The sequence below is a fragment of the Varroa destructor genome, unplaced genomic scaffold (genome assembly GCF_002443255.2).
Source record: "Varroa destructor unplaced genomic scaffold, Vdes_3.0 BEIS01000004.1, whole genome shotgun sequence".
In the NCBI taxonomy this organism is placed as follows: Eukaryota; Metazoa; Arthropoda; class Arachnida; order Mesostigmata; family Varroidae; genus Varroa; species Varroa destructor.
Window position 1 is genome coordinate 8,368,756 of NW_019211457.1, and position 20,118 is coordinate 8,388,873.

Consider the following 20,118-nt stretch of genomic DNA (forward strand, 5'->3'; position numbering starts at 1 on the left):
ACTTGTGATTCGGTGCCCAACAGCACTCATCTCACAGGGGAATAGCAAATGGCAAGTTTCAAGTCGTTCTTAGGTGACAGTAAGCTTCGCAGCTTGAGTATGACAATGAGAAACAGAATTCCAATACCAGAATTCGACGACAATTTGAAATTAAAGGTCCGGGGCATCGGTTCACTTTTCCACTGTGGCAATGCTAACAGATACATACGGCCAATCAGAATCACAAGTCCTGGGCTCTAACAACGACAATGACAAAAACAACAGCTGTCGGAACAATTTTCAGAATATTCTCATTATGGCAATAAATGTATGTATATCTTATCTTCCTATCTTTAACTAAGGGTCACCTACATCAACCATAGTTTTTTTCTTGCTCTCGTTTTACAATGTATTTTTTAAATATAACGTACGACCAGACTGATATCGCATAAAAGTCACACAGTTTTGTTGCATAGGGAATCCAAGGTTATGTACAGTGCAGCCAAAAATTCAGAGCTATCTTTCGTATGATTATTGCCGAAAAGCTTGCGGCTAATTGCGCCAGACTACTGCACGTATACGAGATCTCACTCGTTCTACGATACGGGCCAGCTTGCCAAGTTCTGTATTACGTATGACAAAAACCGTACGACCCGGGAGACTGTTACCACAGACTTGCAAGCCAGATGAGCGAGCAGTGGCAACTAGTTTGAACCTCCTCAAGCCGGGCGAATCACGCCATCTGAGACTCGTCAAGCACCGTAGTATATGGCCTCTGTCTGGCATGAGAGACCAGATCTTTCCTTCAGAAGTGCTCGTCGTGCCTTTCAACGGCTGCGTGCAAAGCGAGGCGTACGGCGATTGCTTACATAGCGACACAATACCATTCAACAATGCTATACAGGTGTATTGCTGTTCAAAAATGGAGGGACCTAGGAGGTTACATGGTGCCTAGGATGGTAATATTTATTGATCAAGTGCCTACTTGTTTTTTTTTTGTCTAATGTTAATTTACGCTGTCTTCCCCTTAGTTAATTTTAGTCTATATTATAGCAGTTTTTAGAATATTCTTTTTATTATAAAGTATTTTCCACATGCAGCTATCTATGGTCGTTCGTTGATTCCACTAAAACGATTATCAACAACTCTTAGAAAAAGTTCTTGGGTATACCTATTATTTTTCAATGCTAGCTCGTTAAAGTAACTGTCACAACTGACAACAATATCGGACAAGTTAACATTGTTATACTGCATATTCTCGTTATCTATCATTCTTGCTATCTAGTATATTTCTCCAAAAATTCACATACATTGCCCCAGCTTTTAGGGGTTCGCGTACGTAACAGGACCTCTGCAGTAAACAGCGCTTATACAAAGAGCCGATAGTAACTTTCACCAACAGCTTAGACACTGACAAGTCCACCACACTGAAGGCGTCCCCCGTAAATGTAGCGAGTTGCATATAGCCCGTTTGTAACGTACGTATCCACTTGTTACACCTAGCCTATTTATGTAGTACAGTATATGAAAACACAATTTACAGAGATGAGCAGGCACACGAGAGCACTTCACTGCAGACTCATGGTAGAATTTCCAGGTCGGTTATGTTTCCTCAAAGAACTCTTAGTCGGGTAATCGGACCGTAGAAAGCGTATCGAAATATCCAGGTTTGTCTTGTCAGATCTCTCACCTGCCGGGAGATCTCTTGCTGTGAGTATTCTGCGCATTCATAAAAAACGCACAGTACACATTACTCAATGTTTACAGACAAACATCAAAAAATCCTCTGTCAGCTAACACTTTACTTGCTCCCAAAGGCTTTACCACAAGTTTGTCCCATAGCGAAATATATGTAGACGTAACAATGGCTATGTTTACTAATTCGTTTAGCGGACCCTAACAGATTGACTCGATCAATTCGTAAAAGCGGGTTTTCAAACTCTCACACAAGCGGTAGCCTAGAATTATAGTCAGAAATCGTGACTCCCGATAAATGCTGTCGAAAAACTGAGAGTTCCTCATTGAAGTTCAACCACTGTCGGCAATCAGCGATTGCGTGGGTAAAATCAGCACTCAGCAAATCCGAAATCTTGGTACAGCACGGGCTGCTCGAACAGCTATGCAACTAGTGGATTTATCAACGTGCTTAAAGACGTGCAGCACGACAACACGACTTCCACCATCGCTAGCAATGTCGACTTCCGTGTCGTTTCTGTTGCGTTTTGCTCCGTCTCCTCTAATCATCAACAGGCACCCTTTACGGACTGTCACTCAGGTTACTTGCAGTATAACTATTATTAGCATTGGTTCTGCTAAATTAACGCTTATGCATACGCGACAATGGCAATTGGCAGCGGTAACAGCGGTGTTCTTAGTGATCTCCTGCAGTTAGTCGACGCTTTGTTTTTGCTTTTATCATAAGCGCATTTGTTGTTTTTTTTTTTCGCCCACTCGACTGTACTTCTCTGTGGTTATTTCTCTGAATGCCGTAACGTGCATTTGTAACTTTGTTCCGCCTATATGGCCGTTTTCGTCGTCACTGACTGACTGCAGCGTCCTCTCTGCTAGTGTTTGCCAACAGGCATTTAACGTCCGCGCCGTCAGCGTTAACTCTCTATTAGCGAACTTTCTGTCACTGCGTCACACTCGATGCCCACTTGCCACTCGGTGTCGATGCGTATTCGTGGAACAATTCCATCGGGTGGACGTCTGCTTGCCGTCGTTCATTCCACTGGAGGGCCGTTCGAGACAGCGGCGTTTACGGCTGTAACGTTCAAAGGAGAAAAGTGGAGATGACAGATCTATTAACGTTGCACTACTACTCGCAATGCTACTGCTCTTACTGCTACCATGAGCGCTCCATCCCCGATAGATATGTATTGTCCCGATTCTAGCGCAGCCGGACAAACACACCGACCGACCGGCAGACAAAGACAGGCGGAAACAAGAGTAAGTCGTAGGCACCAACATACATACAATTACGGTCTTTCTCCCTCTCTCTTAAAAAATTGGGGTTTCTTTACCGCCGCAACGGTTTTTATGGAAATGACCCTTTCTAGCGGATTGGCACCGACTGGTGGATGGAACTGTTGGACGGGACAAATATTGAGACTCCGCAAACGTAACTCGCCTGTAGTCGATGCGAGTGTGGCTCGATTGTCGATGATTTGATGGCATTGATGGTAACAATGAAGCGTTTGACGGGTATACCAAGTACAGAATTATCAGCTGCATCGAAGGTTTCTGGTTGATGATGCGGTCACAGCTTGGGAAAGAACACCTAGAGAGAAGACTCAGAGGTAGTTGGTAGCTGTTACGGAGTGTCAGCAAGCTTGTTGATTAGAGGGAAAAAGGAAGGACAGATTTCCTTTGTCTGTCTTGCCTAACACTCGAGAAAACGTATTTCGGGCAGGATTTGATGGACAGACGTCTCTGATGATTGTGATCGGAAACAACAGATTTCGCATTTCATTGTGTACGTATGGCTTTTGTTGGAAGATTATTCATAGAATTTTCTGCCTCACTAAAGCCAGCCTGTCTATACATTTCACAACTGATTTTATAACGGCGTTTATAAAAATCGTTTCGACCAATACATAGTACCCTTGGTTTATACAGTTCATTCTCGTGGTGCCGAATTTTGAGGGGTAAATTACCTTCTGAGAGGTCATGGCCCTATTCATCCATTCTGTCTTATTCCACCTGTTCTTCTTGTAAAAGATTAGTTCTTCTAACTATCATAGTTACCCTGATATAACACCAATTTGGCCTGTGTTTTTTCCCCCCATATCCCGTCTTTGCTATGCTCTTCTGTTTCAGCCAAAGACATCTGCGCCACCTACTATTGAAAATGGTCCACCAGAAAATCCGGCATTAATATCAATATCCGGATTTACATGCATAATGTTGCGTATGCATAGAATGGCTAATAGCAAAGTTAACGGTGTAATATCACTCATGTTTAGATAACAAAAACTCTACGCATCAATACACAAAGAATGTACATGAAAAGCTGCGTTCGTCCTTCGATTGAAGAACAGTGTCTGAAAAGATCCGTTCCTGCGAGATCACTTGTCGTTGAATAACTGCTAATAAATATCATAACTACCTTTCCTAACGATATTCTGTTTGAGGTCTAGTTGATGTTCGTTATCTAGTCGATCAGCTCGACAGCTGCCACGGTGCTGATCGATACCTCGACCAACCGCTTTCCTCACGGCGTCAATAGCAAATTACTAGGCAAAACCCGTGGGCGTGACAATGTTGGTGTTGTTGTTGTTGCCTGTTAGGTGGTTGTCATCTATTGTAGCTTGTCGTTTCCTGTTGTAGTTGCAGTAATCGCTTTAGGCCGTGATCGTCATCATTCGATTGCTATTACCTGCTATGAAGATGTTGTCGCAGTTGCCGTTGTTACTTCTCGCGGCGTTGTTGGTGCCAGTTTAGTTGTCAAAGGACAACGCGCAACAGGCCATTGATACAGCAGCAGATAACAACCAGCAAACGGTTTTTCAAATAACCACAACAGACGTATCAGCACCTGCAACAAAACAATCGCTGGGCCAAACAACCTATTTATTTCCAATCGTGGACGAGCCTGCCGGCTTTGAGCAGGATGGTAAACAGGAAGGCAAACAACTGGAGTTGCCTATGTCACATGCTCGGTAAGACGATGCACCCCCCCCCCCGGAAATATTTACCCATCGTCAGCCCCTAATTGGCATGTGTTTTACGCACAAATTGAACATCATTTCAATGGGCTCTATATATATGTGGCCCGTGATCGGCGTCATGTTGCTCAACGAGCGTTTAGCTAATCGGCCCGAGATCCAACAGGAAATCAATGTTTCCCCACTTTTCCTCCTGCGTCATCACTGTCTGTTTCAAGATGCTAGTTTTTCTTTTGAAGCAATTGCAACAGTGGCAGCAGCAGCTGACATGACAATTCTTGTTTGCACGTTGGACAATTGTGACGTAATGACCTATACCGACGATGGAGTCTGGGCAATTTTCGTCGCAACACTTCTACGATAAGACAAGTCAGTGTCGTATTGTCCACTTCCGATCCTACACATTTTAAATAGTGGGACGGCAAACACCCGCACTCGTTGAGCAAAGGAAACATTGTCATCATTGCAAGTAGATAAATCCCTCTGGGAATTTGTCGTGGCGGTGACGTTGGCGGTTTGAAGAGCATGTATATGGCTAGCGAATGGCAACGTCATCTTCAGCAGTTCTTCTTGTAAAGGCTACCGCTGGAAGTGACACGGCGCGAAATTGAGGCCTGGCGGCAACTGACGATCCGTGCTTTTAGCCAATGCCACGGTCTTTCTGGCCACCGCTACCATTGCCTATGTGAAGCCGATGACCGAACGAAGAAAAATACGTTTGAGGCAAACGTCGCCACCGTGGAGATATCTCCGGCAACAACGCCCCCCCTACTAACACTGACCTCGCGCAGTCACTCGAATACCTATAAGTAATTATCTATTAAATATCGTTATGTGTTCATTACAAAGTGTACAAAAGTACGATCGTATTCAAATTGAATCAAATTAATGCTAAACAAACTGATATCCCCTGTCAGAATGACCGGTCAGAGAAGCTATTGCATCGCATCGTACGTATCTAAGGCGTACGTTACCACATGCTGTACAGATGCGCGTAGAGTTTGACATTTGTAATCTAATATACAATGTAAAATACCATGGCTGAATCCATTAACTGCAAAATGCGTCACTATCTGCGTGTCGATTCATTCTGCTCGCCCCTCTCTCCAGACTTCATTGGTCATCGTTTCTGTGCCTATCAAAATCGAAATTGATATCCATCATGGTCCTCTTTCATGTATTGGTAAACTACAGGTAGCCAGCAATTGTAAAAAACTATCTGAATTTCGAATAGAGCTTATGTCATTTGGCTCAAGGTTTGGGGAAATTAATACACCTGTTCTCGCCAGCATTGCTTGTCGTAGTCTATTAGTGAGATGCGCTGCAAAGGCTTGGGCACTGGCAGGTAAAATCGCACCCAGCTACGTAATACTGGTCAAGGCCGTTCTGCATATTTGAAGAGTAATAAGGCGGTTCTTGCAGTAAGACTTCATGGCTTTTGCCTTAATTTATATTGACGAAAGCCTTGCGAAGGCTGGATAGGCCTGAAACCGGCTCCTTCCAGATTGTCAGTATGAAGCAGCGTTTTTACACGTTTCGCTGCAGCTTGAGCACCAATTGGATGAACGATTCGAGCTTAAACTCCTTATTCTGCAAGCTTTATTAAAAGTTTTCTCCTATGAACTTTATTAAACGCTATATATATATATATATATATATATATATATATATATATATATATATATATATATATAAGACCGTTTTTCTGGTTGGATAGCTTTTACAAATCTCATGAAACTTGAGGCACGTCGGATCGGCATTGGTGCCATTTGGAAGTTGAGATTAAGCAGTGGATTAGCAGCAGCTGATGTCGTTGGACTGTCTTTATTCGTTGTTAATATAGAGCGGCTTGAAAATCTACAATTTTACTATAATAAAATAAGAAAAACTACTCTGGCTCATAAAAAAATGTGTACTCTTTATAGTCAAATATGTTACCGGAAGAAACGGCCGAAATATGGGTATTTGTTCTGGAAATTTCCATGTACTTATTAAACACAAAATTACTGCAAACGTTAAGCCAGACCGCCACGTGAGTAGCGTTGATATTGTCAAGAAACTAAACATTTTGCTACCGGTTTTGCTCAGGATTGAGGCAAATGCATTTGCCACATAGTTTGAATCTTGCGCCATCAGACTATTATCTGTTTCGATCTCGATAGAATTCCCTTAATAGCGTTGATTTCAGTGGAATTATGCAAAGATTATCGGTCACAATATTTCGCCCACAAAAGTACTTCAACGATGGATCCATGGTGTTATCAGAAAAATGACAGAAGGTCATCGATCAAAATGGCCTACGTTTAGTGAAGTAATACTTGAAAATAAAGAAATATTGGCTATATGATTTTCGGCAGAATTACATATATAACAAACATAGTCATGTTGAAAATTAAAGCAAGGAAAACTATATGAACTAGCTGAGCTAGTATTCCTTATGTGTAGAAACAGTGTATAGATGCAAGAGTAAGATAGATTGCGTTACTGGCACAGTCTTCTGACGATTTTACAGCAAAAAGACGGGACGCTATACATAGGTCTATTAAAACCGTGCTCATTAGTACATATATATACTTCATACATATATATACGCATGTCCTGTGTATTCCTTTCCCTGCTGAAGCGCTAGGCGAAGATCGTGATGAAAGTGAATTGAGGCTTGAGCATGAACGAACTACACAACGTCGCACGTTCGAAAAACCGCATTTTATTCACCACTGTCTTAATCATTAATACCTTTATTTTTTTTATCACCAGATTCGCTAGCGTTGATGCGGGGGACGATGCAGTCATATGGTAAAGGCAGACAACGGGCTAATAGACAAACCTTGAAAGACGACGAAGGTACGCTTATCTCACAGCGCGGCATTACACGTGGTGACCACGCTTAATTCTTATTGTGGAAAACCATCAACTGTAGAAAAGCTGGCTGTCAATCCACCTAGTAAAAACGGAACAAAGTATAATAATACAACACGGGGTGGATCGCTATAGAAAATAAATTAAGAAAATAGTTTGCTCAAGATGCCTCGAACAGTTCCGCTTTGAAAGGGTCAGTCGTAAAGCGGAGAGTATTGCTAAAAATTAAAAGCTCAGCTGGTGAACGACAGCTACAGGACAGCTGCAACCCCCCAAGTACCTCAAACGAACAACAACGCATGTGGTTGTAATAACTGTCTATTTTCGCGCAGGAAACGCATTTAGTTTAGAACATGGGATTAAATCGGTTGGAGGTAATTTTTCTGCTATTGTCGAATCAAATCCTAGTTTTTATTTCGCCAAATTCGATTCACCTTCGCACCGCCTATGTACCCTGGTTGCAAAAAGGCTTAATTACTAGAAAAAAAATACATTCAAAAGTGCTGATACAATTTGTACAACATTCGTACTGTCTATTACGTATATGGAAGCCTTTTTTTTTGATCGCCAAACGCTTTGACTACCTGGCCGCACGTAACTATTCATAGTTGCAAGGACTCCGGTACTGCCACGGACTAGCACATATCGACCTGTTGGCGTCGTGCGTTGGAATTATATGTTCCCTAATCCCACTTTGTGCTTTCGCTCGCAGCTGAGCGTCCAGCATAATCAAGAAGGGCAAAGATTCTCAAGTCAGGACTTTGCTAGGCTTACCGTTAGGGCCGTTAGGGCTTCTGATTCCACTTTTTCTACATGTCATAAAGATGCGTGCCGCGAACATAGATAATATCCGAACACTATATAAATGCGACACAGACCTGGAAAAAAACGGGGCTAGTTAAGGAGATATGGTATTTGTAGTGATGTACAGCAGGCACGTTGTCTCGTATTGAGTATTCAGGGAAGATTTCATGAACCAGGTGTCAATAAGTGGTATTTGAAGAAGGGCGTTTTGGTTTGGCGTACGCAATTATATTAAAGAATATTGTTTGTATCACACGCCGATACAGATGCGTATACCAGAAGCAAGTGTGTATATTGTTCGTTACGCAACATTTGCAAAAAGAAGAAATTGCTTACCTATCGAACACGTCCTACTGCAAGGATTCAACTTTTCAACTTAATATCAGTAAGATGCAATCTTACTGTTGTAAAACTAACCTACTACTTTAACACTAGCCCGCAATGTTTTACTCTTCTCAAGTAAACTAAATTCTATTCGAAGATAAGAGAGAGCTATCATTCAATTCATAAATTTATTGTGTATTGATTGCATTTACCTGTTTATTTAACGGATATCGAACGGCATGGCTAGCGGAGACGACTTGTAAAACAGGCAAAGGTAAATATACCTGCGGAAAGAACTGAGGGAATCCACAGCCAGAGATGACGTGGTTGATACGTTTTGACGTCCAATTATAGACCTTTTTTAAAAAAAAAGTGACGACAAAAGCAACTATATATATATATATACTATTGAGCTGGATCAGCGAAACGTGGTGTCGGTCCGAGTAAATACGTCATACAGGCTCGTCATCGGAGTAATTCAGTCAAAGAAAACATAGCCTTCGATCATCAATAGATTCCATAACTGTCTATGTGACCTGCAGTGCAGACCTTTATCAGTATAGTGTTATTTAATCAGATTTGTTATTATGAAATAGAAATGAAATAATTAACATTTTTACCCAAGTATACTATTATTACATACGTCTACGTACGCTATACTGTATACTACACAATGACACCAAGTACTTGCCTCTCATGTTTAACGACGATTTGAAGTATTCCACAATTTAACTAGACACATAATCCTATGCAAGGTGAGAAATGTTCTTTTTGCTGACCTTGACATTAGCACAGGAGAGGAACTAGTTCTTTTGCCTCCCTTACTTCTGCCTGTCAAAACTTTTACCGTTGACCGCCACTGGGATGAATCCAGATGGACGCACGCAACCTAACCTTTAAGAATTTATAGTCAAATACAATCAAAGCAATCCACGACAAGTTTTGCTGTGTGGGTTCACCAATCCTTTGGTAAAGCATTGCGCCTCGACTAATTCGGGAGGTCTACTTTCAGAATGGCCGCTCTTATTTCAGCACGGGTGCTCAAAACCAGAGTTCACACTAAGAACCACAAAAGAAACGAGATGTTTCATACTTCATGGCAGCCAGCAAGAACCTACAGAGGCAATAGCAAACGCTTATGCGGCAACACAGTTGCTGAGTAAATTGAATTCAATGACGGACCCCTGACAACGTAAAAGAGAACAGGAATCTTTAATCCCCATTATTGTTTTATCTTTAACGAGATCGTCCCGCAGCTGGATATCTATCACTATCTTCCGCCACTCCGTAATGTGTCATATTGCCACACGCGATTTGAAGGGCGTTAAGCACCCGCGCTAATGCCCACTGGTAATAGGCGATAACAGTTTTCTGTGGATGCGAAAGATTATTTCTTCAAGTAAAATTCACTTGATGTGAATTCTACTTGGGGATGGGGTGACGTTAAAATTATGATTATCTGAGACAAGTGGCCATGAATCAAGCAGGACATTTCGCCGCGCGGAAGCCTCGCAGTTACATTGGTGAGACGCAATTAGGAGACGATACAGAAGACAATGGCACAATGCCGTTATTAATAATAACAATTGTTAATACTCAGAACGCTATTAATAGTAGCGTCCGAACCATTTACAGATAAATATACAGATATATACCACTGAAGTGCCACTAGCACCTTCGCATTTGACTTTTATTGTTTATGGTTGCTAGCCATCAGGCTACGCTGTAGGATAAAAACGGAAAGCGTGTTGGCTAGAAATAAATCGTGAAAAAAATGTTTACATAAAATGGCTTTCTGTTAGAATAGAATCTACTAGACGTACAGCGTGTTTGAGGTAATTTAGTAATGTAGGCGCTTTACTACATACAGCCGCTTAGTAAATTGATCTGCATGTCTTGTTATGGGACCTTTTCTGTTAACAATGTCTGAGCACAGATCCGAGAAATCTCTGTTCTATTAGATGTTGTCAATGGCTATGACCGTTTAATCCGTGCACACGCCGATTAATAAAGGAAACTCACATAATTGACTGATATTCGCTTATAATACGCCACATTTACATTATAAGTCCGTTAAACATGATGATCAATTCAATTGTGGAAATGTGTTCCGAGACATAGTTACCATCTGCGTATGGTGAGACGACGGTGTCGGTATCGTACGTTTACTAGAAAGACGACGCCGTACCGAGAATACGACCGCCGAGAAATCTCTGTTTAAGCGAAGCAGATGATCAAGATTAATGGTGGAACTTTTCGAAACTTGACGGCCGCAACGGTTCAGACAGTGTCCATGAGACCAGTTCCAAATCCAGGTCGTTTTATACTCAGCCGAGTTAACGATTTGTCTGATAGTTGAAAGTGGTTTAAGAACGTAACAAGCATGAATAATTGTAAGCTTCCGGTACATTTTCATAGAAAACACATCCTGCTCTCGACGGGCAGGTGAGAGAAAGCTCAATCAAAAGAAAAAAGGCTCAAGTGGATCACCTAACGCCATCGAATGAGTGACAGGTTTGAACAAAGTGAGTTTATGTTACCGTGTACCAAACGGAAGATCACGGTTAAATGACCAATTAGAGCTAAACAATTGTCATAATTGAAAAATGTTGATATTGATAGTAATGTTGATGAACGTTGGCCAGTAACTTGGTCTACTTAAGTTACCACATGAATTTTGCATGTCTATTGATATGCATTCGAAGCAATCATTAGTCAAAAAATATTTTCGAATACGCTCTCCGGCTGCCTTATCTCGCCTTAAGCAGATCTGCAATGTCGATGACAATTCTTTTTTTGTTCACAGCCGGCCATAGCTGTAAATACGCATAATGCAACATCATCGCTAGTTCGGCACCTGTCGTTTTTTGAGCGCTTTACCACAACAAAAATCAAGTGCGAAAAAAAATTCGTGTGCTCATTGAATCTACTTGGTTTCGTGGCATTTACAACTCTCCCCCATAGAAAAACAGAGGTGCACTCGATGCCCATTGCATTTCTGTTCATATATCCTAGCAAATGAACAGGTCGACCAACGACGCCAGTCCTAATTAAACCTAATTACTTCTATATCGCATAGTAGTGTACTTATTGTAGGTTATATTTGTGTGACAATCACTGCAGAATGGCTGTCGACTATTACATAACTGTAACATTCGGAAAAGAACGCACATTGCCTAAGTTTCGACACGGAATCTAACCATTCTACAACGCGAGCGTAGCCAATGTGTTATTAGACAATCATCTCCTCCATGATGTGAAACCTAGGTCCGATCGTTATCTGACACAAAAGCCAATCCGCTAGCTACCTACAAACCGTGCAGACAAATATATATTAGCGCCATATGTAGCAACCGTGTAGACTTCACATTTCTACTATTACACAGGCGCACCGTAACTGAATAATAGCGTCGTTCATTCATGGCGAGTTGTTATCTCTGTTGAGAACTCAAAATCACTCTCCAGTATACAATTGACCTTCGCTAAGTTGCGAGCAAAACTCGCGGCGAGCCACCCTTAGGCATGATCACAAAGATCATTTACCATAGCCGCACCGGAGCTGGCCGCTGTCTTCTGAGCGGCGTCTGCTTACACTGTGCAGACGACTCTCTCATTTATGTTAAATGATAGAGTCGTCTGCACAACATGCAACAGGATATTTGGCAACAAGCACTCAAGCGTGCAGGCCTAGGCGCTAACCAGTCATGTTCTATGCTATGAGCCATCCCAAGAAAACAAGCAGTGAGGTAAGAAACAACTATTTCAACCAGTTTTTGTTTGTTTTGCTAGCCCAACAAAAGCCGGGTGGGTGTGCTGACAGCGCGGTGCTTTGTGTTCTGTACACCTGTCAAATCTTGCATCACATGGGGTGTGACTTTCGATTCGCGCATAGCATGCTACACATCGTTTAGGGTACGTCTTCTACCAACTAGTGTCTTTTGACATCTGCTGATGACAATGAGATAAGGATCACGAAAAAAGACCATAGGGTTTTGTTATTCAGACCTGTGAACAGGTTTGACGACGGCCTCACCTGTAAAAAATGCGCTGCTGTGTTCGAAAATAGGCTCGCACAAAGCCGACGTAACAGATACGCACGTTGTAAAACTAGAAACCCTGAAAGTCCTGGAAACGACGGCTGCGATACTTCTCATGTAATTATCACGATATTCGCTATTCTGCTTAAAATAAGCGTTGACAGTACTAAGTACAAACTACTTGGGTCCTACGTATATTTCGAATAGGCCTGAAGAATGACTTCGCAACGAACTGCGCCAAGCCGTACGTAGGCGAAGCGGCCATCGTCTAGCAGCTGCTATGGTGAGCCAACTGTAGTTATCTGCTCAAATCTGCATGTTTGTCCCGTCGCTCTTATATTCTATTTAGATGGTAGTAACTGCCAACTGCACCGAAATATCCATGTAGAAATCAGTCGACGTACGAGAGACCGCTCTTGCCTGAACAACTCTGTTGTTGGACCCGGACAGAAGCACAATCGACCGATTCCAGCTGGCCAAGGAGCCTTCACCGGAGTTCTTGCCGAAAACGACAAAAATCATCAAGCAATGCAATAATGTGTTGAGATGTTAGATATTGGGGCTCACGTAATTAGCCGATAAATACTATCACTAGAATGGCACAAACGCGTCTATATTAAGTGTGTGTTTGGTGTTTGTATCCGTTGTCGTACCCACCATCGTATACGACGGGTTTTGCCCACCGATTCGGCCAACAACCGGAAGCCAATCGTAACTTATGCATTCATCATAATACTTCACGGGTTTGCTATAACATTTTGCTGGGCCTTAACCTTTATGTACGTGCAAACCAGTGTACGCATCCTGAATGAACGTATTCTTCGTTACAAAACACCGATGTTTTGTTAATTTCATATTAGCATACACTAGTGTTATAGATGCCTTATCAATTCTCCACGGGTGCGCCTTCACTGCAATACAAAACCAAGCAATGATTGCAACCTGCAACATGTATTAAAGGCAAAAGACTAGACGCAGGCGTTTGATCGTACACTCGATTTGCTCTGAGTTAGTTGGCGTTGCTCAGACGGACGCTATTCAAAGGCACATGTTTCGCTTGCCAACAGTAACGGTATGTAGTGGGTTGTAGGCTGTATATCTCGAGCCACTGTTAGGCTTGCCAGCCCATTTACCTCAGTTAAGGCAAATGAAATTGCGATAGGAACAACTAGCAGGGAGTTGCTCAAAACAGGTCTTCTCGGTCAGAATGCCAGAACCTGAACTGGTACATATTCGTAGTCTTATTGAAGGAGAAATTTAAGCAGACGCCATACTTCATTCACAGATCGCTCGATAGGGCGCGTGTTGCTAGTCATTGCAACAACAGGCAACAAGAGCTATGGAAGCGCCTCAGAACCCAGCTTAAAGCTCAGCTTTGAAGTCAGCCCAAAATTCAGCTTAGACTCGCGGCATAGATTGGTACAATCGACAACCGCTTGGCCTAGACCTTCTCTCTGTAAGGGGCTATTGAAGCCCGATCGCGCATCACAATACGCCCCGTCGAACATCGGACTAGACCTGGCCAACTCACTGCAGTAGCAAAATAATTACAAGATGAGTTCTTCATTTTCTCGCTGACTACGTATCTCCCTGTATGCCTACACGCTTACCAGAGCGACTCGGGTCTGGCGTCTTCGCACAGCTCACATACTCTTAATGAGTTCCCGGTGCAAATCTTTACTATAGAAGCATATGACAAATAGCATGTTCAGTAGCTTGATAATGTCCGGGAAAAACTCGGGAAGTGCGAGATACGGTAATTCGTCATTAAAAAACGAATTCGTAATTTTGTCGTTTGTACTTTCGCGTTAGAATCTTTGTTTGGCTCATTTGTTTTCTTTACTGGCCGCATCGCAAATTTCCAACGAATTGGAATTACAGAATTACGACCCGGCGCCTTGTACATTTTGGGACTTCAACTGACTTTGCCTGGTTGTGGGTCTTATACACAAATGGAAGCAGGAACCCAAGCGTAGATTATAGTAATCCGCACTTGCAATGTGTCTTACAACAAATCTTGGAGTCGAATCAAGCTGATCAACTTTTTCCCGGTGCATTCCCCCGTTATTCGCGGTTGAAGTAAACTGATCAGCGTTTTTTCCGGTGGATTCTCTCTGTTATTCATTTGTTCTTAGTGTTCCTGGGTTCTCAGAGTGACCCGTCAGCGATCGGCTTAATCATTTCTCATTTTTCATTGTACTTTACGGATCTGGCAGTGCTCAATGCCGTTCCCACATTCTATAGAATGGTGCTGGCGAGGAAGTACGGTTGAGTAGCGGGCTCGCCCGGCTAACACAACACTGCCAATAAGGAAGCTTTAATACAACAGCCATTGACGCGGCATCAACGGTGAATTTAGGAATCTGCAACTGAATATCCACGCGCATATCACCCAGTCAAATGATGGCTGTAGCAGACAGCTGCTCGTACCGCCGTTGCTCGGCCACGTGCCTAACCTCATAATAAACTGACGGCGTTTGAATAGCAAAACAAAGACCGCGCGAGATGGGCCTATTTGCAACCCCTGAGCCTGCAAGCTACCCATGTGCTTACCGACACACCTAACGAGGTAGTAACCGAGAACGGTGGCAAAACTGTCAATATAACTTTCCTTGTTTGGTTCACTGATCCGTTAGAGTAGACTTATTCTTGTGATGATACAAGTTAGCCGTGGATACCGTACGAGCGAGGCCGTATGCACTATATGACGGAATATACGTGGTAGGACTTCTGCGGAAAGGCGTTTTTGTTCATGGGAACAACTAAATTAATCAATAATTAAATTAGTTTAAATATTAGATTTTACAATATAGCTAATACCGTCCCAAATGCTGAGACCGGTAAACCGCCGAACAATCAAAATGGTAAAGTAAGATCCTATGATGCATAGGATAACATGTGCATATGTTATCTTATGTAAATAGTAGCATCATATTATCATAGTTGGTGGCATGTGAGTCTAGCGGTTTCGAATCCGGAACGGGTAGTCGAAAATTTTTGAAGGCACAACCTCTGCTAGGTCCGAGGAATGCACCTAAGGACAAACAAACCTTTGCGCATCCAAGGTTATGAATAATTTGAAAAAAAATTGTTCGTTCCGTAACAATTGTGCGAAACTCATTCTACGGCGAAATTTGAGCCCCCCTTTTTTTGCTTCGTTTTCTATCTGCTGCAGTGATTATTAATGGTTTCACTATAGCCGCTGCATGCAAATGTATTGAAACCTCTCGGCAGAAAACCTTTCCACTCGCTGAAATTGTTTGCGGCGCGATGCAGCTCAATTCTATGTGTTTTCTAATAAAAGTAACGTGTTCATATAAAAGAAAGGGGAATACTTTTTTCATTAGAAAATTCGTAGGTGTCGGCGTCAACTCAACGTCAAATCGGCGTCATTAGCAGAATGCCAACGGTATTCAGACAGCCTCATAATCACAACATTCATTCATTCGCTCTCAATATTCTAGCAACCAACGATAAATAATAGTTGTTTCCTAGATTAGCTAATATAAAAAGCGTCACGTACGGAAGCAACGCTGAAATTTCTTGCGAGCACACTAAACCACTAATGCATTAGCAGGGAAAATGCGGGTATTTTTGTAATCATCTTTCGCGGGCAATTGTTGTTGAGTTGAACCCAGTCGTACGACTATATCGGTTATTTCGAATAATGACCACATAAAATTCGTGTACATTATGCCACTGAAACCAACCTATTTCACCTGATGCCAGAACCATTGCTATTAAGCGATGTCCATGTAAAATAGGTACAGGTTAACAAAGCCCGAACAAGATATTTTGAACAATTGATGAAATAATCAGTCAAACTACTTTATTGACCATACGACATTACCAACGATATTAGAATTGTTTGAAAAGGTGACCTCGCTAAAGTAATACGGACAGCTACTGGATAGGTTGTCGTCACTTCCATTATGGATGTATTGAAAATTTTTGGAAAATCGGGTTATATATATTAAATAACATTATAAATTGTAGGGAAATATTATTTAACGTATGTATTTAAATAATAATAATAATGATAATAACTTTTCCGAAGTCCATTTCATTAGGAAGAAAAAAAAAAGGCGTCCATTTAGATACGATCGCTCTCCGTCCGTATATATTTCGTGCTCAAACGGCGCCACGAAAATCGTACGTTGTACTAGAGAGCTATCCTGTAGTGTTAGCCTACCATTTATTTTATCGTCCATACTAAAGGCCCTTAATACCCTCTCTAGTCAATCTCTGACGCCCACTCGTCTGCTACACAGATTTCGTTTGTCTCGACCTTCACCGTTGTGTTTCCGCAATGATTACATTATGGCAACAGTGCCTGCGCTGGGCGTCGTTATGCGTCATGTAGCATCAATCCTACAACAAGCACGCAAGAGCCGGCTACTATCGTTTCGTTCTGATGTCGTTTACTCTGGCCAGTTTCAATCAAGCAAAACATCTCGCACAACGATAGATTGCTGCACCGCTCCTCGTGGGGTAGTTGTAGCCTGTAGACAGTTGGTCGTTTGTCATCAGCCGCCAGTGATCCTGTGCTATCTGCTGCTGAAAGGTTCTGGTAGAGGGCAAAGGGACTTGTGTGGGACGATCTCTGAAGGACGCGAAACGCCTTACCCACAAAGCATCGACAGTGACGCTGTGACGTAGACTGAGGCGCGGATTGTGTCGTCCAGCGAGAAAATAACTGACATAGCCACGCTTGCCTGACGTTGTGCCACGGCATAATGTCGTTCTGTTGGTTTTAAGATGCTAGCGTCGAGTCCCGGGACGACGCCAAAAGAACGCGTGATCACGTTGAAATAGAAATAGCCGATGGAAAAGAAAAAAACGAAAGCGAAAATATGCACGATAAAGAACAAACATGAAAGCATTAGTTGTGTCGTTTACAAGTGGTAAATAATACCCATATGTGAGGTGATGGTTGGGTGTATGCTGATAAGGTAGTGAGTGAGAGTAAGATAAAGAGAAAACTGATGGGGATATACGATGGACGAATCGCAGTAACTGTAATAATAACTGAGTGATTGGATGAATTTGGCTTTTTGTGGGGATCTGAAATAGGTTTCCATTGCTACTATGAAGATCCACCAATGATTGTAATCGGTATTTTGGGTATTGAAGCCACCTGCTATTACTGTAATTAGATAATAGCACTTTGTTATTAAGTAGTAGGGTTACCTTTGTTATTAAGTTAATAAAATTATATATGATTTAAACCGAACCCTCTATAGAACCTTCAGTTATAATGGCCGTAACTATAAATCGGCGGGAAATCATTGTCAAAAATAAGCTAAACGTCCTACTCTAGCCCGGCAATTTTTGAAGACATTTATTACTACGAGCTATTTTCAAAGAACACATATTTCTTTGAACGTGATTTTTGACAAAATGTCTACGTACTTGTAAGTTCGGAGCAGTTTACAGATTCGTAAACTTTTTAGTATGTTTGTTGTTATTTTTATGAAGAATCGTGTGCCGGAACTTTAAGCTTATCGGGTTTTCATCGATCGAGAGGCCTAAGTAACGACCGAGGCTAATTTAGTACGTATTTATTCATATACACCTGACGTTTTCTAATTTATAACTAAGGTTCTGAGCGTAATGCACAATTGAACCACCTTCTCTTTTATTAATTTTTCCCCTCTTCTGTCTCATTTAGCTCATTTCAGGTGTTCATCTGCAAGTAGCTGCACAAATCTGCCTTGGCTTTGTATGCCGATAAAACTCCGTAAATCGTCATTCCTTCACATAAAAGATTTCCAAATCGAACCTATTACATTATACGACCCCGCGATTATGCTCCGTGCAAAAATGTCTATGTCAGTCACTGTGCTGCTTAGAGAACTGATCCAGAACCTAGCTAAAAACTATATATTATTATAATCGATGGTACGGAATGTTTGCAAACCAGAGCTTTTAACATTAGATAGGGTTGCAGTGACCTAAATACACGATGATATAAAGCATATCGCGCATGTGTAAATCAAAATCAACAACTCAATTAAGACAAGGCCTATCGAAACAACACCTCTTATTGTTATTGTTTTTGGATGAACCAAAGTACATTGCACTATGAAGATCAAACTGGTTTTGCTTCCTGTAATACAATGCTTTTTTCATTAATAATAATAATAATATCTTTTGCAGTTGTCCACGTTATTAGACGAGTTGGGGCATTACATTACAAGAGACATGAATTCTTAGAAGATACACTATTGCCCTCAGTCTATCATTCTTCCGTCGCCGTCACCATCACCTGCATAGACGCCCATGTATTTCATTATACGACTCAAATACCATGCATCCATTTGCATTTTCCTCCACATACACATTACAAGTACCTCCTGCATATGTTTACGTCGGTAGACCTTACTTGCGTCGTACCTCACAACTACGTAGCATAACTTTATGTTACATACAACTCGCTTCGGCGTCAATTCTCTTTTAGGCTACTCACAACTATTGCAACAACCTAGGCTTCGCGCTCCACACAATGAGCGAACCTTTAACCATACACAAACAGGCAGGACGTCAATGCGCAACTGCACAGTATTTCACTGCGACATCCCAAGGCCCGTATCAAGTAAAGAAGGTTTCGTATGATACACTGTTGCAGATAACCATAACAGGAGTAACCGAAGCAACTAGGTGAAGCCGACGGAAGCGAGACCGCCTGGCGACCATCTGCGCCTGTCATCTGTATATATTATTATATAATGGGACAACACTAGACATCCACTAACAAGAGATGAGAAGAAACAGATTTTCTATTAATTATGCTTCCAGTTGATACGAATGCCGATGACTGAAGTGTAGGTGTGTTTCTCACACCTGTCAACTCAATATTTTGCTATACACTATAAACCTACTTTCGCTGGGCCAGCCTGTGTGCATATGAATGCAATATTGGCATCAATAGTCGTGGTTGAAGTAACATGTACATTTATAGTGGATACCATTGAAGCAAGTAAAAGCGGGGCTGGTCCAGTCTAGGCCAGTCAGTTTGTATGCAGCAGGTTCGTATCAATGTTATCGATCTTCAGCAGAGCAACGGGTACAAGGTACAGCCTAAGGCGACCTGTATCTTACACACTTATCTTCGCAAGACAACGATGCGCTCTGCAGTAGGCAGTAGTGAACATGCATCATAATCGTAAAGACGCATAACCGATGCCAGGCATTCTAGCTAGCTATAGGCCAGCTGTTTTTCTACTCTATCATGACCTTTTTCCCGTCTTTGTTCGGGCAGCCCCTAACAGGCATATAGGATCGTTTGCATTTTCAACTTTGCCAACTCGAATGGCATTCACGTCAATACGACTAGTGACAATGTGACGATCCGGCAGTCTGTCAACGGTCTTACGACGAACTTCTATTGTAAAATTTAGAACATTCATATGTACAGCTTACACACACATATATATATATATATATAT

General features: G+C 42.0%; 1 protein-coding gene and 1 long non-coding RNA gene across 7 annotated transcripts in view; one reads left to right on the top strand and one right to left on the bottom strand.

Moving 5' to 3' along the window:
- LOC147755800 (uncharacterized) overlaps window positions 1–20,118 on the bottom strand; it is a 35,387-nt gene that overhangs the window by 983 nt on the left and 14,286 nt on the right. The window contains exons 3-4 of one of the 6 annotated variants that reach the window (XR_015327313.1): window positions 3,110–3,259; window positions 1,290–2,743 (exon numbers count right to left, since the gene is read on the bottom strand). The exons of 4 other annotated variants lie outside the window; for them this stretch is intronic. Coding sequence is in view for 1 of the 2 variants with exons in the window: in XM_086988385.1 (XP_086844511.1) it covers window positions 8,280–8,346 (67 nt within the window). In the remaining variant the exon portion in view is untranslated. Of the gene's footprint in view, window positions 1–1,289; window positions 2,744–3,109; window positions 3,260–8,279; window positions 9,183–20,118 lie in introns of those variants that run through there. One more of the 6 variants, XM_086988385.1, reaches the window with a different exon arrangement.
- Window positions 12,195–18,649, top strand: LOC147755801 (uncharacterized). The gene is made up of 2 exons (XR_015327317.1): window positions 12,195–12,379; window positions 18,342–18,649. It is a non-coding gene; the product is annotated as an uncharacterized LOC147755801 (long non-coding RNA).